The sequence below is a fragment of the Elgaria multicarinata genome, chromosome 1 (genome assembly GCF_023053635.1).
Source record: "Elgaria multicarinata webbii isolate HBS135686 ecotype San Diego chromosome 1, rElgMul1.1.pri, whole genome shotgun sequence".
Taxonomy (NCBI): domain Eukaryota; kingdom Metazoa; phylum Chordata; class Lepidosauria; order Squamata; family Anguidae; genus Elgaria; species Elgaria multicarinata.
Window position 1 is genome coordinate 97111838 of NC_086171.1, and position 26899 is coordinate 97138736.

Here is a 26899-nt window from a genome sequence, read left to right on the forward strand (position 1 = left end):
ACAAATTTTATGCAGTTCTCAGCTACTACATAATTTTGATAGGATTACTGCAATTTTTCAGAGACGTTTCAGCACATCTCCATTTTAAAATGGCAAAGGGTCAGTTAAGGCAGAAATTGGAGTAAAATGTTAAATACAGGACTGACTGCTATTGTCAAGTCACACACTCTAGGCTTTGGTGACCTCTCTATGAAATGGCAATATGAACATAAGCAGCTAACCCTTATACTGAATCTGATCATCAGTCCAGAGAACCCAATATGGTCTACACTGATCGCAATGGGATCTTTCCCAAACTCACCACCTAATAGTATTTATCTGGAGGTGGGGGCTGAATCTGAGAACTCTACAAGCAAAGTGACATCATTAGAGGTCATTTATCTTTTTGGTTTCTTTATATAAGGGTTGTAAGGCCAATTTCTTTGGGCTAGCTTTCGAGTGAAGACTCTGTGACTTTTGATTACCAAATGTTATTGAGGTTTTATTGCTTTGTAAACTGCTTTTAGCAACCAGAAAAACTGTATAGAAATATTTTGTTTCCATCTGTGTCTACCTATCTGCCATAAAGAAAGATGGATATTTAGATAGATGCCCAAGCTCTACCACTAAGCTATAGTCTCCTCTCTACAAAAATGTCTGGAAGAATACGAAGACTGAAAAGGACCACCGCTATCAAATGAAAAGTATGCTATAAATGAGAGATGGAAGCAACAAAATAAAATGGTTCTACATGGATTGCTCTTACTGGTGCCAGATCTCAACAGCTTTGCTTCCAGTTCTTGCACCTGCTTCACTAGAAGTGAGATATGCTGGAGGAGGCCCTTATTCTGCATTAAGAGCTGGTGCACTCGAGCCTGGGCCTCAAGTCGGGCAGCTGCCTCTGTTGCCAGCTGTTCCTTCAGCAAATGCACCTGCAGGACAGAAACAAGAAAAGGCCTTGGTCATATGCAGCCATGTGGAGGAGGAAGTGGCCAGCAAGGGAGACTTTTCCCTGACAAAATCCTACGCCCATGCTGGTAAGTATATGCTGGGGCTGGATGTAACCTCTCCTGTGTTCCCAGATTACTAGTTCTCCAAATTGGGGGAACCGTTTTAAGGGGGTGGAGTTCCTGAAACATTGGGAATAATTGGGAAGGTTTCTTTCTGTAATGGCTTCCTTTTGTTGTTGTCTTCTTTTATAGTTTAAAAAATGTGACTTGCTCTGATAGCGGCTGTTCTTTAAAGAAAAAGCAACGTTTTAACATTTAAAAATGGATATATGTGCTATAGCTAGCCAGAGCTCTCCTCTGTCAACTGCCAACTCATACACCCCTTTTTAAAATCTTTAAAAAAGAAGAAGACAAAAGAACTACTACTGCCAGAACAGGCAGCATTTTTAAAGTCTGCCCCCCCCAACATGAGAAGCATCCCATTCCCCCTCAAAACAATTCACAATGTTCCTCCCACAGAAGAAAACAATGCCCTCTCCTCCCATTCATCTGCTCATGTATATGTGTGTGTGTGGAATTCTGGATCAGCCAGTGTGCACATACACACACACACTGTGCAAATGGCACAAACATCAACTACATTTTTCCCACCTGGCCACATCTCTGCCACTGTCCAGACAGAAAAAGAATGGATAGACATGGCTTTATTTTAAAGCAGCCTTGCTATGTTTTATGACACCCTAAAGGAACTACCAAATGATGCTAAATTCAGATGCACCAACGCAAAATATTCAGAACTAATAAATCAGGACTAGACAACAGTTAACCATGGCCATTACCACAATGCAAAAAATAGCACTACCCATAATCAAGGAAGCAACATGCAAAAACAGAGATAAATATCCACTCACAGCACAAAAATAGGAGAAGTCTAAGTGTAAAAAAAAAGATTAAAAAAGAACAATAACCAAGTACTTGTTCTGAAGTTATTCTTATTACCACCACTGATATGCCTAGTTGTTTACAGAGTAACGTAATGGCAAATCCCTTCAGATATTTCAAAAGAGGGGAAGACTAGATGGGACGGAAGGAGGAGGCCTGGTAAGGGAGGTGGCAGAAATATTGTGTGAATGCAGTTACATGTTCCTAGAGAGGAAGTACATATAGGTTCAGAAAAACTGGATTTTCACTATGCTGTATAGGACAAAGCAATGTGATGGTGACAGATTCCATGCTGAGAGAAAAAGTGAGTCTTCCATACTAAGAATGGATGGTGATGTTGGCAATGGATACAGGAAGTGACTCAGGAGAAGGTAGCTTAGGAGTAAACCTTATCCATTCCATCTTGGACATCTTAAGTTTGAAATGGTGATGAGATGTCCAAGTACATCAGATAAACAGTTGGAAATGCAAGACCAGTTGGGGAGGGAACGATCTAGGGCAGAGAACAGCTGGGCAATATTGAAAGTTAACAGATTTGTTGAAGTCACCTAGAGAGAAAACAGCAAGGGACCAAAAACAGACCCGTAAGCAACCCCAATGGAGATAATGCAGTTGAACAAGCTGTCCCCTAGTGGAAACATTGAACGATCAATTCAAAATACAAGAAGAAAACAAACTGAGATCAGTGTGATGGAAATTCTATCATGCTCTGTCATGTCACCAAACACCCAAGGCCCCTACATTTTCTGTAAGCTAATGGCAGAGAAGACAAGGGGCCCTCCTGGAGACTATCTGGTGAAGCCAGAGGACACCTTAACGCTCATGCTGGTTCCCAGCTAAAGGGCAGGAACTGAGTGCTCCGCAGACCTCCTTGCTCTTAAGATGTTTAGGTGAGCTCATGTATTGGCTCTGCTCAGATTATCTTTGTTGCCCCGCACAACGGATAGAGACCTGGGCCACAGCAACTTGAGTCTGTTGCTGTTGCTGTTGCAAGAGCTGCTGCAGAAACTGCATCTGGTGGTGAGCAGATAAAGGAACCCCTGGCTCAGGCAACTGGGCAGATGAAGGGAGCAGCATCTTGGGAGAAGCTGTCAGGATACTGTCTTTATGAAGCAAGCCCTGAAAAATACAAGCAGATACTGTTTTTAACTTTTGTAAACCACCCAGAGAGTGTCGGCTATGGGGCGGTATATAAATTTAATAATTAAATAAATTTAATAAAAATAAATAAGAACGGAAACCACAGGGATCAGAAGATAAGATCCCAAAGATCTCACCTGTGTGTCCCAGAGTCACACATAGCTGGAAAAGCAGAATAAGGCTGCCCACTTGCCCTCTTCTCTTTTTACTCCATCAGTAAAGGAGCAGCATCCAGGGTGAACCATGACTGCTCAGGGAGAACGGGATCCAGAGCTTGAATGGGAAGCTCCGAAAGACAGAGGCTTGTTGTCTGGCCAGGTAGCCACTTAAGTACAACTCCTTCCTGCCAGGATCAGGCCTAGAAGGAGCAAAGCATGCCTGGGAATGAGAGGGCGGGGGTTGGGCCTTTTCTCTATCACTTGGGCTGGTGGAAAACATTGCATCCACCTGTCATTGGGGTATCAAGGACAGAGAGAGTTTACTGGTGGAGTGGGATGGAGTGACATGAATCACAATAAAATTCCTTTTGGGGAAAACTCTGCAGAGGTGTTTTGTTCCTCTCACAACCACCTCCACTTTTTTTCCTAGGATTAAAACGATTTGCTACATTGAAGGCATGAAAGCAACTCCCCTCCCTGCTGATCAGATTAACCACTAAACATAAGTTCTTTACTTTCTAGAAAATTGTGTGGCTTGATAGATTTGCTTAAGTAGTTGGAACCCTGTTCTGCAGGTGCCTCCTTTGCTCCTGCTTGTGGCACAATGATGTCTGCTTTAGTGTGTTGGGGCTGGCTGGAGGGTATGTGTGTGGCTAACTTGGTTAGCTCCTGCTCTTTTCCGGAACCCCTGACTGCAGGAATCGGCAGAGTAACAGACACCCCCTGCTCAGTCTTCTCTAGGGTTACCATACTTTGTTCCTGGAAAAGACCAACAGGGATAAATGTACCTCAGTGCAAAGCAGGCCAGGCGACTCTCTACCCACAGCATCAAGGTCTGTCACTCCTCTGTTGAACTCCAAGTGATCGCTCCCTGGTAGTCCAATGTCCACAGCATCAATGTCTGTTTCCTCAGCAGTGCCAACAGGCTCAGCTTCAGGGAGACCACAAGCAGAGAGAGAGAGAGAGAGAGAGAGAGAGAGAGAGAGAGAGAGAGAGAGAGAGAGAGAGAGAGAGGTAGGAGGGGGGATTGTGTCAGCCATCCAGAGTCACTATAGCCCCTTCCTGGGCTGGAGGCCCAGCACCTTCAGTGGGGGCTTCAGACCAACAAGAACCTTTCAGCTGCCTTTCTGAAAGGTTCTTCGGGTTGGGAGTCTCAGTGTGGCCAGTAGCATGCCAAGGGATGAAGGGTAGGTGGAGGTGTTACTGTGCACCCTTTGAACTCTGTGACTGAGAGGTGGGAGCACTTCTCTGCCTGCCAAGGGCTGCCATCATGAGCACATTGCTGGTGCCCATGCTCCACTCCACAGAAGTTTCTGACAACCTTTTTGTGAGGGTCAGGTGGAGCCTCTCTTCAGGGCTTGAGCTCTGCTGTGTGACTACAGAGCCTTAGGAATAAGGACAGCAGGAGCCTCCCCTCCCCCATCCCTCCTACTTGCCCCCATACCTGGTGCCTCCAAATCGTCACTGCCCTTCTCGCTTTGGCTGTCCTCTTGGCCATCAGCATTCTGGTGAGTGTGCTGAAGGCTCAGCTTGTGGCACACCTCAAATGCCTGACCCACAGTTCGGACAATGCGCATGGCCTGACTCTGTGCAGAGAGGAGAGAGAAGGAGATGTTCCTCCTAGGCCAGAGAACAAGACCTCTTTCCAAGCTACTGCTGTGGGTCAGCATCCCCCTGCCAAGCCCCAACTCTAGGTATTACACCAAGGATTCATCTCTGGCTAGGAGTGGTGCAGAGGCCAATGGCAATATGCACCAGAGCCTGATCGGTCAGAACTCTACATAGGCCCAAGTTGCTGCCCTCTCCCATGCTCCTCTCAAGCATTTGATTCCTATGGCCTATGTAGGCCTTGCATAACACACTGACTCAGCAAGTGCCTGCTGTGGAGGCGATCTGGCCTCAGGGCCTCCTTGAAGGTGCATACTGAAGCCATAAGGTTTCATGGCACAATGACCATAGTTGGAAAGGATCATAGCTGGGAGATACCTCCAAAGGTCAGAGACTGGCCCTTGCTGTCTCTTCCTTGTCCTGGCTTCTGAAACCATTTATCTTTTTTGACAGGCTGCTAGCCCACCAAAAGCATAGGAGGCAGGACAAGGGTGATGTCTGAAAGAAAGCTTTGGATGGTCTGGCCACAATCAACTGGAGCAGGCAGGGCCAGCTAACTGGAACTCAAAGCCATGGCTACCACTCCATTCCAGTCTCAGAAGGGGAAGGAGCCATTACCACCCCAGGAACCCCTGTGGATCACTGTCCTAAGAACCCTTTCTTCAAATCATCTCTGCAGCATTCAAAGAAAACTCAATGGCTCAAGTTGGATGTTCTGAAGATTCCAACAGACATCCCTGCATGATTGGGTCTGAGCCCCACTGCAGAGGTTCCATTTATAAGAAAGAAAAACAGAAATTTCTGTTTCTCTCCTAGAATTTAAGAACATAAGAAGAGCCATGCTGGATCAGACCAAGGGTCCATCTAGTCCAGCATTTTGTTCACACAGTGGGCAACCAGCTGATGAGAAACAGCACCCTCCCGCCCATGTTCCCCAGCAACTGGTGTACATATGATTACTGCCTCTGATCATCACTGATAGCCTTCTCCTCTAGGAATTTATCTAAGCCCCTAGCATAGGGATGACAAAGGAGTACAACAGCCTTGGTCACAGCAGTGGCTGACTTATGCTGGGAGCTGGATGGGAGCGTGCTTCCCTATCGGTTCTGCTATACCTCTCGGCAGCTTTCAGTAGCATCAACCACAGTATCCTTCTGAGCTGGTTGGTAGGCATGGACTTTGCAGTGGCTCTACTTCCACCTAATGGGGGAGGTCCCAGAAGGTGCCGCCGGGATCCTGCTACTCAACCCTTTGGCTTTTAGGTTCCGTTCTGTTACCAATGGAACCACTGGGAAAGATCATTTGGGATTGGATGTAAAAAAAAAAAAAAGGAAAAAGGAAAAAAAAGGACCCATTGAAACAAAGTGGTAACGGTCATCAACTTGGATGGGTTTAAAAGAGGTTTAGAAAAAATCACAGAGAATAAGACGAATGTCAGTATGCCTCTGAATACCAGTTGCTGGAGAATACAAACAGAAGGGTACTATTGGTCCTCCTTGTGGGCTTTCCATAAGCACCTGGTCAGCCACCTTGGGAACAGGATGATGGACTAGATAGGCCTTTGGTCTCATCCAGCAGGGCTCTTCTATGAATGGATCCTTTTTTGGCAATGCATATTGCAGGTGGGGGTGGGATCTAGGGGGGGCTGCAGTGGGGTGTGTCAAAGGGTCAAAACCATCCCTACTCTAGGGTCCCAATCCAGATCAGGTTCCCCTATGCCTACTTTTAAGTAAGGGTAAGACATAGGAAGTAGCTACATCTTTAAAGTAATATGTAGTTTGATGGGAGAGTTGGAGGGTCTCTGCAAACCTGGCCAGGGAAACTGCAATGTAGGGAAAGTCTGTCCTGGGCTGGTTTATTTATTTATTTATTTATTTATTACATTTATATACTGCCCTATAGCCGAAGCTCTCTGGGCGGTTTGTCCTGTCAGCTCACCATCCTTCCTCCCTGAATTCTCTAACCCTGCCTAGGAGAACTGGGGCTGTCGGAGACACAGATAAAGAGCAGAGGAGCCCCCTGTGAGATACTTGGGTTTTTCCTCCCTGGAAGATCTGGAAAGTCAGGTCTAAATGTTTTATGTCCCAGTGGAGACTTGCAAATCTGGGAGTTTCCCTCTTTGTTTAGAGGTTTTATTATGCTTATCTCCCTGCCTCTTATGCATAGCAGACAAATGGGAAAATCACACCTGTGGCTACAAGAGCAGGATCCGGAGCAGGTGCAAGTGTGGGCCTCACTTGGCAAGAGTGGATGCAACTCTTTGCACTGCAGTAACCCTGTGGGCTGAAGGAGAGTGTTCTCAGTAGGGGTGGTGGCCGCTGCGGCCGCTGCACTGTCCTTAGAGCAACTGTGGATTAGTAGATCACTTGCTCCAACCTCTAAGAGGGGACTGATCCCTATGAGCTCTGAGAAGACATGGGGCACTCGAGGGGGAGAGCATTTGAACTCCTCATTCTATCTAGCAGGAGAGAAGGGAACAGAGTGGACTGGGATCCTCTCTCCCTGACCGAGAAGGTGGTATTTGTACTTTCCCCTACATGTGCCTTTGTGCTGCCCCCATGCCTCTTGAGAGGCCATTTCTCAGCAACATGACAGGTGAGACCCGCTGCTGAGGGAGGTGGCTGGAAGCAATGCATTGGTTCACAGATGGTCAGGGCAGTACCTGTGCAGCGGCAGCCCGAATATACTCCTTTGTCGCCTTGGTTGTGTGGGGAAAAGAAAAGTGCCCTGAGGGAGCAAGTTCTAATCCCTTGACTGTCAGTTAAAAGAGGGTTGTGGGGGATTTCTCCCTCACTGTTCCTGCTGAGGCTAAGACGCTTTCTGTCCCTGCCCCCAGCTACCCATCCCCAAGTTGGGATCTTGCAAACAGAGTTCTGCTGGAACTCGCATACCAGTGAGAAAGGGAGGAAGTTGTCTGGCGATTGAGAGGAGAGTCCTTTACACCTCTGGACTAGGAGGGGCCCTCCCTTAAGCTAGCTGTGCTTCTCCTCCCAAAGGGAGAAAAATGCATTCCTCATAACCTGATCACAATTCCCATCTAAGTAGGTCTCATCCTGCCTTGGGACACAGAGGCACAAATGCCCCAATATACACCTGAGGGAGATACTCAATTCACTAGGGAGACATCAGAGGCCCCCAAGCTTGTACATTGGTCAGCTTGCAGCTTACCTTCTTCTTGGACTTGAAAACATTGCAGTGGAAGATGTTGCTGGAGCCATCCCTGGCAATGTAACTGAAGATCTTCAGGTCCTGGGAATCGTGAGATACATAGAATATCCTGCAGGAACAGCACAACTGTATGTGTATGTGCATGTCCACACACTGTGTGGGAAACAGGCAACTTTGCCAATGTCTAAATAGGGAGGTCTACACAGGGGACTCCTGATTCCTGCCTTTCGAACTGTTTTGTTGGGCGGACTTTGCAGGTGGGATATCAGGCAGCAATGAAGGGCATCAGGCTCTATGTGAATGGGGCTGCCAAGGGCATGTTCACAAGCAACAGTAAAGGACTTTCTAGACTGTCTGTTTTCACCTCAGTAAATGGCCCATTGTAATGTCACAGCTGCGAAACAGTCCAGATCCCTCAAGGTTACAGTTCTGTGGGAGGAATATCACATTTCCCAGTATTAGATGAGCTATATTTTGACCTCAGAAATTAAAATTTCCCCATAAAAGCCCACCTGCCACTGGCATGAAGGGAAGTCTGAATATCATCAGCATCAATTGGCTCTCATGTCTGGTGACAAGCCAGGCCATTCCTTCTCCAAGCTTGCACCATTTGTTGTTGTCGATCCTTTTTAGAGCCTCTTGCGCCTCTCTTCCACTGCACCAAAAAGTGGTGAACACGAACTATGCCACCCTCTCTCCCTGCGTCGCAAGGCTCTGCTGCTCGTTTGCGGCTGCACGCGGCTATTGTAAGCTTTATTTTATGCTGGTGCCTGTTCTTTTTAGAAGGTTTGCTGCTGTTGCTATTTTTATTCTGTTTATTGGGGTTTAAAACCATTTAATACCACATTGGGTTTTATTAGTGTTTTAACGTTGTACACAGACTTGGGAGGGCTGTCCAGAAAGGTGGCCAAGAAATATTTCAAATATATAAATAAATTTCATCAAGCATACACTTTTAAAACCAGTTAGTTCTGGTTGTAATCTGGTTCCAGCAAAGGGAACTCTCATCTCCCCTGCTTATTTTTTTAAGAGGGCAAAAGGGGAAAAAACCCTCTTTTCTTCCTCATTATTATTTATAGTGATTATCATGTTCTTTTCTTTAATTGGGGCTATATAGCCATCAAGCAAAGACTAAAATGTGTATGGGGCATATATTTACTGATTGTCTGAATAAGTGACCAGGTGTGTTTTTTCGTCTCTCCAGTTTTTGTTTGAATGTGCTAATAGTGTTAGTGCATCTTTGCTACTTTTTAAAATTCAACTACTCCTACCTGTTCCATTAAGAGATATAGCGTTTAAATGGCTATTATTGGTCACTGGATACACAAAGTTACTGATTGTTATCTTGCATTGCAGTGAACAGAGCACCAGGAATTATAATCAGAATTCTAGAATTACATCTGTCAGTTTTCCAGGTTTTTCTGCATGTGTCCAAGGCCTCAAGAACTTGCCTGCAGGCTTCACGTTGTGTATAGAGCCTCCAGGAGAGCTGTAGGAAGAAGGGTTGGTGGGAGGCTGAAGCAGGGCACAAGCCTCTGGCTCCTGTCTCACTGCAATGATATGGCCATCACATCTGGATCTAGATGGCCTCTAGTCAATGCTAGCACTGCCCAGAGGTCCTCATCTAGATGCATTTGGGACTTGACACCAGAGTCCAGATGGCCTGGAGACTGGACCAAATCTAATGGGGGTGGTGGTGTACACCATGTACACTGATGGTGCTATATAAATAATAATAATAATAATAATAATAATAATAATAATGGTGGAGCACAGACCCACATAATCTGACAAAAACTCCCTCGTCTCTATCTGCCCTCAGCCCTTTGTTGTTCCCAACTCTGTGCCTCTATGATACAAGTTCTATCTTGTCTTCATCCTCCAAATCCTTCTTCCAAAGGCTCTTCTGCAAAAAGAGAGCTTCCCCTGGTTCATCAAGGACTTTCCTATTCCATGCAACCTGCTGCTGTAAACAATGCTGCGGCCCAGCTGCAAGCTCACACTCCTTTGCTCACAAGCTCTTACCTGTAGATTGGGTCATGCATCACCAGCAGCTTGCTTTCATTCCAGTCCCATTCTTTCTTCTGCAAAAAAAGAGCTGTGTATAAGCAGGACAGATGCCTCTTTGAGTGGCACAAAGGTTACACCCCCCCCTCCAGATGGTTTAATGTAGTGATCATCCTTCAGACATCAGTATGCTCTTTTTAGAGGCTCTGTTGTGTGGATTCAAGTCCTTTCATTACTACATTTTCCTGAATGCCTTAAAGCATGGAATGCCAACTTCTATATTATTGGGGAGGGTGTGGGGGAGTTGTCTTGTCAAAACAGTGATCCAGGCAGGATATTATTGACAAAACACAAAGAGGGATATAACACAAAGAGAGTTGTGGGGGGAGTGGGTGTTGATGTGGTCTATAGGAACTCCATCCCCCTCTGCAGGCCCACTGTCCATGTGACTACTGGTCTGGAGTGTTTGCACCTTGTGTTGGATCAGCGGGACAGATTAGGGATTCCGTTGGTGTACCGCCCCCGCTCCCCACTGCTCAACAGACTCTCTAGGTGAGCTGACGGAGATGATCTCGCATGCACTGCTGAGATCCCCCAGACTGTTGGTTCTGGGGATGTCAACAATCATGTCAAGGGCACCTTATCCGGGGCAGCTCAGGATTTCATGGTCTCCATGACAACCATGGGACTGTGCCAACATGCCATCGGCCCAACGCGTGTAGCAGGGCATACTCTAGACCTGGTTTTCACAATTGGACATGGAGATGGCGGTCTGAAAGTGGGGGACCTCACATGAGTCCCTTCGTCATGGTCAGAGCACTGCCTGCTGAGGTTTAGACTTACAGCAGCTTTTCCCCTCTGCAAGGGTGGGGGTCCTATTAAGATGGTCCGCCCCAAGATTCGGATGGTTTCCAAAGGGCTCTGGGGAGTTTTATTTATTTATTTATTTATTACATTTCTATACCGCCCAATAGCTGGAGCTCTCTGGGCGGTTCACAAAAATTAAACAGGGCTGTTAGGGCTGGTTCTCCTGTTGAAACAACAAAGTGCACAGTTAAATTATGGAACTCACTGCCACAGGATGTGGTGATGGCCACCAATCTCGATGGCTTTAAAAGCGGGTTGGATAAATTCCTGGAGGCTAAGGCTATCAGTGGCTACTAGCCCTGGTGGTTGTGTGCTTATCTCCAGTATTCGAGGCAATAAGCCTGTGTGCTCCAGTTGCTGGGGAACATGGGTGGGAGGGTGCTGTTGCACCAGGTCCTGCTTGTTCATCCCTGGCAGATGGCTGGTTGGCTACAGTGTAAACCGAGTGCTGGGCTAGATGGACCCTTGGCCTGATCCAGCATGACACTTTTTCTGTTCTTCTGTTCTTATGAACTGTGGAATGCAGAAATGACCTAAGCGGTTGATATGATTGCTCCTGAACACCCTCTCCTGAGTAGATCTCATACAGCTCCATGGTATACAGAATCATAGAATAGTAGAGTTGGAGGGGGCCTATAAAGCCATCGAATCCAACCCCCTGCTCAATGCAGGAATCCACCTCAAAGCATTCCTGACAGACCCCTGATCATCCTTGTTGCTGTCAGGTTCTGCCCTGCAGCACCACCTGGTGGCCGCAGTGCACCTTGCCGGCCGTAGGGTATTTGCAGGATCCAGGCCCATATCAGCAAGCACTCCCAGATGGGCTGATGCGGACCAGCTGGGAGCAGCCGGGAAAGGGCTATATAAGAACAGCATTTCCATTCCAGCCTTTGCCACAGCAACATGGTTTCCTGTGCCTGCTGTAGCCCGTTCCTGACTTCCTGTGACGCCTGGCCTGGCCTTCTGCTTCGCCTGACCATGCCTTTTGCCTCTGGCCCTGCTTGGACTCTGTTTTGCCTTTGGACTTTGAACCCTGCTTGCCTCTGGACTTTACCTCTTGCCTCCGGCCCTGCTTGAACTCTGCTTTGCCTTTGGACATTACCTGGTCATGCCATTACCTTATCATGCCTCTCTTGACATGAACCTACCTGTACACTATGCTCAAAATCTAAGACCCTCCTCAGGGTGCCTGCTCTGTTGAAAGCTTAGATGATGACGACAGGGGAGAGGGCCTTTTCAGTGATACCCCCCACACCCATTATGGAATGTTCTCCTTGATGAGGCTCACCTGGCCTCATCAAGAGGCCTCTTCCCTCATCAAGGGAAGAGTCTTAACCTGGTGCCGAAAAGATAACAATGTTGGTACATTGTTATCTTTTCGGCACCAGGTTAAGACTCTTCCCTTCTCCCAGGCATTTAACAACATATGTTGTGTTGATATGTAATCTGTTTTTATGCTTTTAATGGTTTTAATTTTTGTATATCTGTTTTTAAGGTTCAATATTTGTAATCTTTGTAAACCGCCCAGAGAGCTTTGGCTATGGCACGGTATATAAATGTAATAAATAAATAAATACTTTCACAACTTTTGAAAACTCTGATGTTTTTCACCTTGATTGAAATTTGCTATGGCCATTGAGAGCCAGATAAAACTGTTTCACGGGCCAGATATAGACAAATTTTGTCCACTCTTGCCCTTACAGAGCTGAAAATCCAATCCAATGCCAGTGCCTCATCCTGTGCAGCCCTCAGGACTTGTTAGTAAACTAAAGGGAGAAAAATGCAAGGAAGAGGGCAAGACAAACATTGGGGCTGACAGCAAGAGGCAACACCTCCAGAAAAAAGCAGCACAAAATGCAAGGAAAAGGGCTGGGCACTTGTGCTCCAATGTGCAGGTGATTGATTGCAGGTAAACAATCAGGGGTAGGACTGGTGGAGAAGTGAAACAGGAATACATGCAAAGGCTGGGAAATCCAGCACAGGGATTAGAAGCTACTGTTAGGGAATGGGTCACAGATAACGACACGGAAATCTGTGGACTAGGACACATTGCACACAGCAAAATGCAGAACCCCTAGTAGACAGGTGGCAGCCACCACCTCAAGAACCTCAGCAAGACTGTTGGTGCAAAAGTCAACGATTTCCTGCGCAGGAAAGAGCCCACCAGCCACAGCAGCTTTGGAGCAACAGAAGCCAATGAGAGCGCAGGGGCAGCACTGCCATGCGGACAAGGCGCACTGCTGGGAGTCCAGGGCCGGGCACAGGGGTAAGTGGCTCCAGGGGCCTTATTGGCCACCATTCTTTGCAGCTTTCCCAGGTCAGGGGTACAGAAATGGGGCTGCAGCAGGAAAAGCAGTGGCCTCTTCCTGTTCCCTTGTTCCCTCTAAAACCAAGCATAGTTTGAACTTTTCAGAGGAAGAACCACATTCATTTTCCCATTGTAAGGCTTTGTTAAAGGGCAGAGGAGTTAGTAGGCTGGGAAATGTGCTTTAAGTCTGTGAAGAAAAGAATACGATAGAGATTATTTACATCCAGGTCTCTTGCAAGCGAGATCGAATTATGCCCAATAATCTAAGACAGGCTTGATCCTGTTGTTAGCCTCCTGAGTAGATACAGGCAGGAAAAAAATCACATTACGATTTTCATCATAGAAACAACTTGCAAGACAGCAGCAACAACACAGCATTCGAAGCAACCATCAAGTTACAGGATGGGGGTAAAAAGAGACATGATGTCTGTTAAGCTTTGCTCAGTTTGCAAAGAAAGACTAGTAAGGGCTGCATGGAGAGCCTTCCAGAGTCTAGAATTTGCAGGGCAGTTCCGAAGTCTCTGTCCAATCCACAGGAGGACTTCCCTCTGCAGGGCTCAGGACTGACTGTAGGTTGAGAAATCAGAAACTCACCTTCTTCTTCTTTTTCAGCACCACCTTCACACCATCTACCGACACCATTAGATTCACCTTCTTCTTCTTTATACTTTTGGCTTTGAATTCATACTGAGGGGACCAAAAGACAGTTGGTAGTAAGCTCCTTTTAGCAATGTTCTCCAATTAGATCATAGGGCACAGCAGCCCACATTCTGACTTGCAGCTGAGACCCTTTTCACAGCCCCCAAGTAGTACTTTGCATGCACAGAGCTATGTGTGAGCAGGATCATAAGGTGGGTATGATGTGGACATTGGAAGCCACTGCAAGCATCAGAGAAAGGGATATGTTTAGAGGGAAGGGGGAGGAGTTCAGCACACCCACAAGGGATATTCAAAAGATCTGGCCCACACAGTCTGCCTAATGAGGAAAAGGGTTCCCTCTGATGAGTCAAAATAGAGAGATTCCGCCCTGAATACAAGGTGGATGGTGGCATAATCTGATGGGCCACAGCAGTTCCTGTGCCAGCCATGGTCTGGTCTGGCCCCACTGTCAACTCAGCCCCAGACTACCATATTTCTTCGATTCAAAGACACACTTTTCCCCCCATATAAACATCTCTAAAAACAGGGTGCATCTTAGAATTGCAGGTGTGTTTATTATTTCTTAGAATCAAAGCTTTTTTTCTGTGGGTGGTACTGAAATTAGTGTGTGTCTTAAAATCCAAGAAATACGGATCTTGCAAAAATGTAATAAATAAATAAATAAATAAATAAACTTAGTAGCCCTCACAAATACACCACATTTTCAAAGCAAGACCACGCTACATAAATTTTAAAAAAATCTGGAGCACAAAGCTACAATAAGTCCAGTCCCAATACCAAGGACATCTGACAATACTTCAGGATATCTGTATGGGCCACTAGCAGTAGTGGTGGGGATTAAGTCAGATGTGCATCTACTCCCTGAAGTCCACATTGAGCCTAATATTGACCAACACTAGGCCCTTCTTTCTGTTCCTAGGAAGTACAGACATAACTTCAGTCAGGGGCCATCACAGCACTGCAGTGGAAGTTAGCAGCAGGACCTGATGCTAATCTAATTTGGGACGATGAACAATTCTGTAACTGAACCAACAAGAGGTTCAGTTATGTAGTGAAACAATAGATTGCTCTAATGAACAGCACAGCAATGCCTCCTGTTGCCTTCAGTCTGTGCTGGAAGGTTATCCAAGTATGCTACTTGGGCATTATTATACCATATCCTTAATACCAATTATTAGACAGGTACAAATCCAGTGTGCAGTGTACAAGGCAGGCTTTTAGTGGCTGGCATTAGTCAGGAATAAGGTAACTGTAATCCTGTGCATTATTTTACTAGTTTATCTGGTTGTGTTTCTAAAGTCACCTATCATCTCAGCAGCTGAGTGGGTTAGGAGTTTCATTCTGTTTCCTGACTCCTAACTGAGCAGAACAGAGAAGAACTGCCCTAACTGGACTAGAAGGTACACTTTTAAAAAAGCCCTCCCTGGACCCCCTGGACCTTAATAACTACAGACCAGTATCAAACCTTCCGTTTTGGGGGAAGGTGATTGAGAGGGCAGTTGCCTTCCAACTCCAAGCAGTTTTAGATGATGCAAATTTTCTAGACCTGTTTCAAACCGGCTTCGGGGCAGGATACAGAGGTGAGACAGCTATGGTTGCCTTAGTGGATGATCTACGCTTGAGTATTAACAGGAGGAGTGCGTCCCTGCTGGTACTTCTGGCCCTCTCAGTGACTTTGGATACCATCAACCATGGTATCCTTCTGGAATGCCTGGGGGGGTGAGGAGTTGGAAATCAGGGGCACTGTGCTACAGTGGTTCCGGTCTTACCTCTCAGGCAGGTTCTAGATAGTGATTCTGGGGGATAGCTGCTCTTCAAAGAAGGAGCTGTTGTATGGAGTACCATCTCCAATGCTTTTTAACATCTACATGAAACCACTGGGAGAGATCATCTGGAGGCATAGGGTGGGGTGTTATCAGTGTGCTGATGACACCCAAATATATTTCTCTACACCTTCGACAACAGCGTCAGCTAAGGATAGTGTGTCTCCTCTGAATGAATGCTTGGAGGCAGTAATGGGCTGAATGAGGAAAAACAGACCAAAACTGAATCCAGACAAGACGGAGGTGCTTACGGTCAAAGGCCCCAGCCTGGCTTTGGAGGTGTGTCAAGCAGTTCTGGATGGGATTAAACTCCCTCTGAAAGACTGCATTTGCAGCTTGGGGGTGCTCCTGGATCCGTCACTCCAAATGACAGCCCAGACGGATGTGATGGCCAGGAGTGCCTACTATGAGCTTCAGCTGATATGCCAGCTGCGCCCCTTCCTAGAGTTGGAAGACCTAAAGACGGTAGTGCACGCGCTGGTAACTTCGAGGCTCGACTTCTGCAATGCGCTCTACATAGGGCTACCTTTGTGCCTAGTCCAGAAACATCAACTAGTTCAAAATATGGCAGCCGGGTTGGTCGCCAATACACCTAGGGGTGACCACATTAAACTAATTTTAAAATCACTTCACTGGATGCCAATTAGTTTCCGGGCGAAGTATAAAGTGTTGGTTATTACCTTTAAAGCCCTACCTGGTTTGGGTCCAGGTTACCTGCGGGATCGCCTTCTCCCGTACAATCCTCCCTGCACACTCAGGTCCTCTGGGAAGAATTTACTTCAGTCAGCTAAAACTAGGCTGCCAACCATTATCCAGAGGACCTTCTCTTCTGCTGCTCCCAGACTGTGGAGTGGCCTGCTGGGAGAGATTTGCCGACTTAACAGTCTTTCTGAATTTAAAAAAGCTATAAAGACTGATCTCTTCCAGCAGGCCTACCCAGTTGAATTTTAAGATGTCTGGCCGTTATTTTAATAATCTATTAGTTTTATATGTTTTTAATCAGTTTTATGTGTTTTTTATAATATTTTTGTATTCCATGTTGTTCCCCACCTCGATTCAGAGAGAGAGGCAGGTAATAAATAAATATTATATTATTAGGAAGCAAGCTCCGAAAGAGTGAACAAACAGGGAGAGCAAACAGGAATTTGGCAGGGGAGGTGTAGCGGAAGAGGAAGCCAAGGCAAAGAGGCCTCAAATAAATCCAGGAGACTGCCTATCGAAAGCTTCTATGTGATCCTGAAAGCTGTGATTGAAGGCGTGTGTCCTGAGAGCTGCTGCTGGGCCTGAAGGGGCGTAGCCTGATTGCTCTCAGCAGCTGAGTGGGCTGACTCCTAGCTGAACAGAGCAGAGAATCATAGAATAGTAGAGTTGGAAGGGGCGTATAAGGCCATCAGGTCCAACCCCTTGCTCAATGCAGGAATCCAAATTAAAGCATCCCTGACAGATGGCTGTTCAGCTGCCTCTTGAATGCCTCTAGGGTGAGAAAGTCCATGACCTCCCTAGGTTACTGGTTCCATTGTTGTACTGCTCTAACAGTCAGGATTTTTTTCCTGATGACCAGCTGGAATCTGGGTTCCTGCAACTTGAGTGCATTATTCTGGGTCCTGCACTCTGGGATGATCAAGAAGAGATCCTGGCCCTTGATATCAGGACCTAAAACAACAAGAGAATAGTAGTTGCTGTGGGAGATTCCCTGCTGCATGGGATTGAAATGCAAGTATGTTGCGAAGACCCATGGACTCGCAAGGTATGCTGTCTCCCTGGAGCACAGATTAGAGATGTGACTGAAGGGTTGCCAAAGCTCATAAAGTTCACTGACACATCTTCTCATCCATGTGGGAATAAATGATAATGCCGAGCAGAGCTCTGAAGAAACCATGTCAGACTTGGAAGCTTTGGGAAGGAAATTCAAGGACTTTGGGGCCCAGATAGTTTTCTCATCCATCCTCCCAGTTCTTGGAAGAGGAATAGAAAGAGAAAGAAAAATTCTCCGGGTGAATGACTGGCTACGAAGGTGGTGCTGACCTGAGAGATTTGGATTCTGGGACCACGGGCTATGCTACTTAGAAGATGGATTACTGGCAAGTGGGGGAAATGTGTTTGGCCACAGCATGAAGAACTTCATCAGGAGGGCTTTAAACTTAATCCTACTGGGGAAGGAAACATAAACTTGGAGGCAGCAATGGATGAAGGCTTATGCACCATAACAGAGGGAACAGCTCTAATAACATCCAAAAATAGTCTTCACAATAATGTAGGAAAGAAGCCAGACTATAAAGAACATGGTCTTCGATGTCTATATACTAATGCCCAAAGTATGGGAAACAAACAGAATGAACTTGAACTCTTAATAGATGAAGGCAAATACAACTTGATGGGTATAACTGAAACTTGGTGGGACGACTCCCATGACTGAAATGCAGCAATTAAATGGTATAACTTGTTCAAAAAGAAAAGAAGAAATAGAAAGGGAGCGGAGTCGCACTATACGTTAAAAATACTTATCCCTGCACAGAAATACAGGCGGATGAGCCTGGGAGCCCCATTGAGAGCATTTGGATTAAAATAAATGGGGCAAGGAATAAAAGGAACATGATAGTCTACTACCAGCCACCATTCAAGGAGAAGACGAGGATGAAACTTTTGATAAGGAAATTGCCAGTATTTCAAAGAAGTGTGATATAGTATTGGGGGACTTCAATTACTGTTAGGAGACAAATACTGCCAAAAGTGGCCCTTCCATGAAATTCCTGACATGTGTGGCTGATAACTTTCTCCTGTAGAAAGAGGAGAAAGGAACTAGAGGATCGGCAATCCTTGACTTGATTCTGACCAATAGGGATGACTTAGTGGATAAAGTGGCAATTACAGGGACTTTGGGGGAAAGTGACCAAGTCATACTTGAATTCTTGATTTTAAAAGAAGCAAAAGCTGAGTGTAGCTATAAACGTACTCTGGATTTTAGGAAAGCTGGTTTTAATAAACTCAGAAGTATGATAAGTAAGGTCCCATGGCAAGTGACCCTAACGAGAAAAGGAGTCCAAGATGGGTGGGAGTTTTTAAAAAAGGAAAATTTAAAGTCACAATTACAAACAATTCCAACTAGGAAAAAAGATAGAAGACAACAGAAGAAACCAATGTGGCTCCACAAAAAGCTTAGAGATGACCTGAAAACAAAAAGGACACATATAGGAAGTGGAAGGAAGGCTACAAAAGAAGAATACAGACAGGTAGCACAGAAGTGCAGGAACGGCATCAGGAAGGTTGAAGCTGAGAATGAGCTGAGGCTAGCGAGGAATGCTAAAAGCAACAAAAACGCTTTCTTCTGGTACATGTATAGTAAAAGAGAGAGGAAAGAAATAGTAGTTCAACTGCTTAATGAGGATGGCAAATTGATAACAGATGACAAATAAAAGGCCAAAGTGCTCAATTCCTACTTTGGCTCAGTCATCTCACAAAAGCAGATCTATGACACCCTGGAAAAAATGAAGTACAAGCTGAAGGGGAAGGATTGCAGTTTGAGATTGGTCAAAGAACACCTAATTTCTTTGAACAAGTTCAAATCTCCAGGGCCTGATGAACAACTAGATTAATAAAGGAGCTGGCAGAACTCTCAGAACCACTGTCTATTATCTTTGTGAAATCATGGAAGACGGGTGAAGTGTCGGACGACTGGAGGAAAGTTAATGTTGTCCCTATCTGCAAGAAGGAGGAACCTGGGAACTACAGACCAGTTACTCTGACATCCATCCCTGGGAAAATTTTGGAGCAGATTATAAAGAAGTCAATCTGTAAGCACCTTAGAAACAATGTGGTGATTACAAGAAGCCAGCATAGATTTGTCAAAAAAAATCCTGCCAGACTAATCTGATCTCATTCTTTGATCTGGTAACCTCCCTTGTGGAGTGTGGGAACGCTATGGACATAATATATCTTGACCAGCAAAGCTTTTGACACAGTACCACATGACATTCAGATTAGCAAACTAGCTAAAAGTGGGCTAGATGGAACAAGTATTAGGTGGATTCACAGTTGGCTACAGAATCGGACTCAAAGAGTACTTATCAATGGAACCTTCTCAAACTGGGAGGAGGTAATGAGTGGGGTACCGCAGGGCTCAGTCCTAGGCCCAGTGCTCTTCAACATTTTTATTAATGACTTGGATGAGGCAGCGCAGGGAATGCTTATCAAATTTGCAGATGGCACAAAATTGGGTGGGATAGCTAATACCCTGGAAGACAGAAACAAACTTCAAAGTGATCTTGATAGGCCGGAGTGCTGGGCTGAAAACAACAGAATGAAATTTAATAGGGATTAAGTTCTATACCCAAGTTCTATATCTAAGAAAAAGAAACCAAATGCACAGTTACAAGATGGGGGATACTTGGCTCAGCCATACTACAAGCGAGAAGAATAGCAAATGCTATTTTGGGCTGCATTAATAGAAGTATAGCTTCCAAATCACGTGAGGTACTGGTTCCTCTCTATTCGGCCCTGGTTAGGCCTCATCTAGAGTACTGCATCCAGTTCTGGGAACCACACTTCAAGAAGGACGCATACAAGCTGGACTGTGTTCAGAGGCGGGCAACCAGGGTGATCAGGGGTCTGGAAACAAAGCCCTATGAAGAGAGACTGAAAAAACTGGGCATGTTTAGCCTGGAGAAGAGAAGATGGAGGGGAGACATGATAGCACTCTTCAAATACTTGAAAAGTTGTCACACAGAAGAGTGCCAAGGATCTCTTCTCGACTCTCCCAGAGTGCAGGACACAAAATAATGCACTCAAGTTACAGGAAGCCTGATTCTGGCTGGACATCAGAAAAAAACTTCCTGACTGTTAGAGCAGTACGACAATGGAACCAATTGCCTAGAGTGGTTGTGGGCTTTGCCACACTAGAGGCCTTCTAGAGGCAGCTGGACAACCATCTCTTAGGTATGCTTTAAGGTGGATTCCTGCATTGAGCAAGACGTTGGACCTGATGGCCTTATAGGCCCCTTCCAACTCTACTATTCTATGATAAGTAGAATAGACATTTAGTAAGATAAATAAAATAAATCTCTTTCATACACATCTTTCTCTGTCCCTGTCCCACACACAAAAAGTTTATGGACAAGACTTAGTGAGAGATTGTGTGTGAAGTACAGTATAGTCTTACCCACAAATCTTGAAGTCTGCTCTGTGGGAACTTCCTTTGTCAGTCCCACTGTGATGAATTTCTCAAATTATGGCAGAATAAGCCTTGTGACCAAATAGCTTTATCTCCCGAAATATACAAGCCATTTCAACAGCACTATATCCACAGTACCTTGCACTATATGAAACTGTTTCATTAAATTTCTCCAGCACTTATTAATCTAGACCATGACTCTGTGAAGATGGTAACTGTTACAACTCCTATTTTGCAGGTGAGGAACTGAGACAGACTTGCCCAAATCCACTCAATTAGGAGCTAAAATGAAATTCTGCATTTCCAATCCCAATAGTCTGTCATATATTAACTATGCGAGGGCAGGAAGGGAGAATTACAATGTTTTAAAAAGCTGGATTTCTTTGTGGATAATATCAGTGCCAATAGGCCTTATGCCAAAATAAGTAGAAGGTTCTGTTATCTAAAGGGTAAGGGTAACAGAATCCATCAATTTAAAATGCAATGCTTCCAACATTTCTATAATTTACAAATTATAAAAGAACAAAAGCACACACTTTCCTGCCAGGCAGTTAATTATAAAAGAGCCTATTATTCATTAAAAAAAAACTGAAAGGGGGGGGAGAATCACTTGAGCTCCACTTCAATAATTTTATTTATTGGATTTTATTTAAAATATTTCTTGGCTGCTTTTCAAAACAGAAGCCCCTATCTTCCTTAGTATTTTCCACATAATTATAATATATAATTATTAAAAAGAACAGCAACCCTCTTGTCATTCAGGAGCAGACTGTGAGAAAAGAATGCTGCTTAATCCTAACTGACATCCTGTACAGTCCCTGCACATGCACAGAAAAACATTTCAGAACTTTTAAGACAGAGATGGGAAACTTTGGAGGGGTCCAGGGGCCACTTTTATCTTCCTCTGGTGGACGGCATTCCTCCCGCTGCAACCAGGCCACTACATTTAGCAGTGGCAAAAAAATATGCAGTTTGCCCCTGAAATTTGGCAGCAAACTACCATGTTGTTGTTTTTTGCCAGCACCATGGTAATTTTCAGCAGCAGAGTGGCAGGTGCTGCACTGGGGACCAGTGTACCAAAAACACCAGCATATTTTAACTTAAACCTTTTACTGCCAGCATTTAAGCTTTAGGAAAGCCATTTCAAGCTTTGAGAACGGGGAAAAAATATGGGGAAGCTGGAGAGCCAGTGTGGTATAGTGGCTAAGGTGTTGGACTGGGAGTCGGGAGATCCAAGTTCTAGTCCCCACTCAGCCATAGAAACCCACTGGATGACTTTGGGCCAGTCACAGACTCTCAGCCTAACCTACCTCACAGTGTTGTTGTTGTGAAGATAAAATCATAGAATCATAGAATAGCAGAGTTGGAAGGGGCCTACAAGGCCATCAAGTCCAACCCCCTGCTCAATGCAGGAATCCACCCTAAAGCATCCCTGACAGATGGTTATCCAGCTGCCTCTTGAGGGCCTCTAGTGTAGGAGAGGCCACAACCTCACCAGGCAACTGATTCCATTGTCGTACTGCTCTAACAGTCAGGAAGTTTTTCCTGATGTCCAGCTGGAATCTGGCTTCCTTTAACTTGAGCCTGTTATTCCGTGTCCTGCACTTTGGGAGGATCGAGAAGAGATCCTGGCCCTCCTCTGTGTGACAACCTTTTAAGTCTTTGAAGAGTGCTATCATGTCTCCCCTCCATTTTCTCTTCTCCAGGCTAAACATGCCCAGTTCTTTCACTCTCTCTTCATAGGGCTTTGTTTCCAGACCCCTGATCATCCTGGTTGCCCTTCCCTGAACAAATAGAGAGGAGGATTATGTACGCCGCCTTGGGTTCCTTGGAGGAGAAAAGGCGGGATATAAATGTAATAAATAAATAAATACAATCGCCAAACAGTCAGTGGAAAGGGGGTGGAGCTGCCTGGGGAACCCTAAAGGTCTTGCTGGGGCCTGAGGCTCCCCACCCCTCCTCTACAGCCTAGATGTGTGGAAACATAGCAAAGGGTAGAGAGGTAGTTGGGGCCAGGTGTCCCTCTTCCAGTCACAGCCAGGCAGCCATGGTTCTTTGCTTCCCATTTGAAAAGTCACAAGGGAGCAGAAATCACTTTCCACTGATACTGTATAAGACAGAGACCGCCAAGAGGCACTACAAAATCCTTTCAACATCATTTGCCCTGAATGTAGTGCAGAATAAAGTTTCCAGGCCTGGAACTCGGCAGCAGGTACAGGAGACACAGACAACAAGTCACTGGGAAAAATGCAGCTGCATTAATATCGATATATCCTATCCTGAGCTGCCCTGCACAACAACAGGCAACCCCAGGAATCTGGGAGTGGAGGGTAACAAACCCTGTTCTGTACGGAAGTCCTTGATCTCATGGGACAGTGAGTCCTCCTCTCCTAGGAGCAGGCAAGGGCAAAACTATAAGGGTCACTGACTTGCAAGGAACATGGGCCCAGTGCCCTCCTGTGACCAACACAGCCCTCCTTGCTTTCCCATCCCAATGGCTGCGGCCCCTGCTTTTTGCCTGGCATGTGGAAGGTAAACTGTTACTACATACCACAGCAATTCCAGGCATTCCAGTCAAATGCCAGAAGCCACCCTTTCTCCCCCGCTAGCTGCTCCTCTTCACATCAGGCCACAGGAGGTGGGAGAAACAAGAAGCAGAGGTTGCTGGAAATGAGCTGAGGGAAGGAGGAGCTGTGAAGTGCTCCAGCAGGCAAACCCACACAGACAAAAGAGGCCTGAGCAGAACACAGGCGCCTTCCTGCCCTTTCAAACTGCAGTGGAGACCCACCTGATTTGTTGCTGACTGATGGAGAGGCAGGGTGGGGGTGGGGGTGAAAGCACAAATAGATCAGTTATAGATCGCCCCAGAGCTGCAAAGCCATCACACAAAAGATATGTCTGTGTCAGCAATCCCCAACCCTTTCAGAGCAACCTGAGACTTGAGTCAAGAAACGCTCCCTCAGGATCAGGAGGAGTATCCAGCCTTGTCCCAAACCTGGAGAAGGTTGGTCAGACATTTGCCTGTGGCACTGCCAGGCTGGAATAGGGATCATACACTTGAGCCTCAGACAATTCAGGATCCTAATAAGTATATAGAATTGTTGATTCAGGGGGCTTAAAATTCCTATGATCATTTCTATCCAGCATTGTGTAAGCTTCAATGTACTTAAGAGTCCTCATTTACGGTAAAATGGGGAAAAATACTGAGGTCAAACTATTTGGGTTCAGACAGGTTGGTAGAGCTCAGAAGTAAAACAACTTATGGCACCGTGCCATTTGTAAAGGCTTTGCCAGGGAAAGGAACGAGGCAGCAAAGAAGGACGCCGGGGGGGGGGGAAGGAGCGCATTGCAAATGACACCCCTCCAAAAAGAAAACAGGCTTTTCTCCAAGGAGTGAGACGGGGACTGAACACTAGGGGTGTGCACGGACCCCCCCCCCCCAATCTGCTTCTCTTCCAGATCCGCAACTTCCGGATCGGCTCCGCTTCGCTCCGCCCCGCCTATAGTCCGCTCGGGTTCGCTGCGAAGCTCCAGATCCGGATCAGAGCTCCGCTTTTTCCCCTCATAGGCTTGCACTGAAATCCAAAAAAGCCTACAACTTTTTTTCTGTTAACGTTAGAAACCTCAAATTCAGCACCATGACATCTCATGCACATATACACATGCATGCCAAGCCTCAAGCCAATCCAAGCCTCCCCTGATTTGGGGGGAATTTTTGAAAATCGGACACCCCAGTATCTCAGGGATTTAAAGCTGCAGACAGCTTAATGGGGCCATTTCAAAGGAAATCCCAACATGCCATGAATTGGGGAGTAGATAACCCTAAATATGAATCTTGAAAAATTGATTTGGAACTTCAAAAAGTCTAAGTGAGCACAGGAAGGACTTGTCCCCTGAGACAAAGCACGACACACACAAACCATCCCTGCGAGGCGGGCAGGGGAGGAGGACAGGCGGGCAGAGAGCCAGGCAGAGATATGCCATAGATCTAGTATGGGGGAATCAGTCCCGGCAGATGCCCCACCACAGCAGCACCCAGTGGGGAAGGCAGGCAGGCAGGCAGGCAGCAGACATTTCTGGGGACACAAGGAAGTGAGCCAAGGATTGTTTCAAAGCCAGTAATGCAAACCATCCCTGTGAGGCGGGAGCAGCACAGAGAGATGCCTTTTCTTTTGCATCCCATAACTAGGAGGCTAGGAGGATAAGAGTAAAAAGGCCATTATTCCGTTCTTATTCTCCTTGATCTAACTGCAGCCTTTGACATGGTTGATCATGATCTTCTCTTAGATTCCCTTCATGACCTTGGATTTTGTGGCTCTGTCTATAACTGGTTTGCCTCCTATCTAGCGGGTCGCTCTTTCAGCGTGTTGGCTAATGGCAGCTCATCTTCCTCCTTTCCCCTTTCAGTAGGGGTTCCACAAGGCTCAGTGCTTGGCCCGTTGTTGTTTTCCTTATACATGTTGCCCTTGGGCAAGCTTATTCAATCTCATGGCCTCCAATATCATCTGTACGCCGATGATACACAACTATATCTTTCTTCTCCGGATCTTTCTCCTGATGTTCACGATCGTATCTCGGCATGTCTTTCAGATATCTCAGCTTGGCTGCTTCATCGTCGTTTGAAACTTAATATGGCAAAGACTGAATTGCTTGTTTTTCCTCCTAAACCTTCTCCTCATCTCTCATTCTCTCTTACTGTCAATGATGTTACGCTTACTCCGGTCAAGGAAGCTCGTAGCCTTGGCTTTATCTTTGACTCCTCGCTCTCCTTTATTCCTCATATTGAGGCAGTAGCTAAATCTTGTCGTTTTTTCCTGTATAATATTGCCAGGATTCAATCATTTTTGTCTGTCTCTTCTGCCAAGACGCTTGTTCATGCGCTGGTTATTTCACAGTTGGACTACTGCAACCTTCTTCTCTCTGGCCTTCCCTCTTCTCACATCAGTCTGTTGGTTTCTGTTCACCACTCTGCCGCAAAGATCATCTTCTTGGCTCGCCGCTCTGACCATGTTACTCCACTTCTGAAATCTCTTCATTGGCTTCCAATTCACTTCAGAATCCAATATAAACTTCTCCTGCTAACCTTCAAAGCTTTTCACGGTCTAGCTCCTTCCTATCTCTCCTCTCTCATCTCACACTATTGCCCCGCTCGTGCTCTTCGCTCCTCTGATGCCATGTTTCTCGCCTGCCCAAGGGCCTCTACTTCCCTTGCTCGGCTTCGTCCATTCTCTTCTGCTGCCCCTTACGCCTGGAACGCTCTTCCAGAACATTTGAGAACTACAAGTTCAATCGCAGCTTTTAAAGCTCAACTAAAAACTTTTCTTTTTCCTAAAGCTTTTAAAACTTGATGTTGTGCGGACTTTACACTGTTAGTTTTACCCTACCCTGTGCCTGCTTACCTTACCCTGTGCCTGTTGGCATTCTCTTCCCCTCCTTATTGTTTTACTATGATTTTATTAGATTGTAAGCCTATGCGGCAGGGCCTTGCTATTTACTGTTTTACTCTGTACAGCACCATGTACATTGATGGTGCTATATAAATAAATAAATAAATAAATAAATAATAATAATAATAATAATAAGAGTAAAGCTTTGTGATCCTTGCTTCAGAGTTGATTGACTGCACTGTGATCACAGCCATTATTAAACAACAACAACAACAATAGTAACGTTAATAATAGCAGTACTAATTAATATTAATAGCAATAATAATAACAACAACAACAATAAGGAGTTGAACCACAATGAAAGCCTGCCTGACTTCACTGAAGAGGAAAAGACAGGACAGCTTGGGCTATGGGGTGTAAATATAAAATGGAATAAATAAATAAATAAACAAAGGAGGGGTGGAATTAAAAGCAGCAGTGTTGCTGAATAAACAACAAGAAGATTTTTTAAAAAAACGCTATGTCTGTCTTTTACCAGTAAGAGGAAAGTGGACGTGCCCAGGGGGAAGGGGATATGCCAATTTTTGACTGGCCCTAAGTAAGTACCAGTCTTAAGAAGCTACCTGTCACTTCAACTCATGACAGGCATTAGTCTCCACTTGTTACTGTTTGGAGGGCTCTGATTACCCTCCAAGGGCAGGACACAGTGTGTGTGCACTGGGCATGTCCACATGC

The 26899-nt window shown here is 45.7% G+C and overlaps 1 protein-coding gene across 3 annotated transcripts in view; it reads right to left on the reverse strand.

Moving 5' to 3' along the window:
• LOC134403118 (carboxyl-terminal PDZ ligand of neuronal nitric oxide synthase protein-like) overlaps positions 1–26899 on the reverse strand; it is a 121851-nt gene that overhangs the window by 55818 nt on the left and 39134 nt on the right. For all 3 annotated transcript variants that reach the window (XM_063133234.1, XM_063133227.1, XM_063133242.1), the window contains 7 exons: positions 13722–13814; positions 9971–10029; positions 7946–8054; positions 4614–4755; positions 3958–4100; positions 2823–2990; positions 746–911 (listed from right to left, as the gene is read on the reverse strand). In XM_063133234.1, coding sequence (XP_062989304.1) covers positions 746–911; positions 2823–2990; positions 3958–4100; positions 4614–4755; positions 7946–8054; positions 9971–10029; positions 13722–13814 — 880 coding nt within the window. The remainder of the gene's footprint in view (positions 1–745; positions 912–2822; positions 2991–3957; positions 4101–4613; positions 4756–7945; positions 8055–9970; positions 10030–13721; positions 13815–26899) is intronic.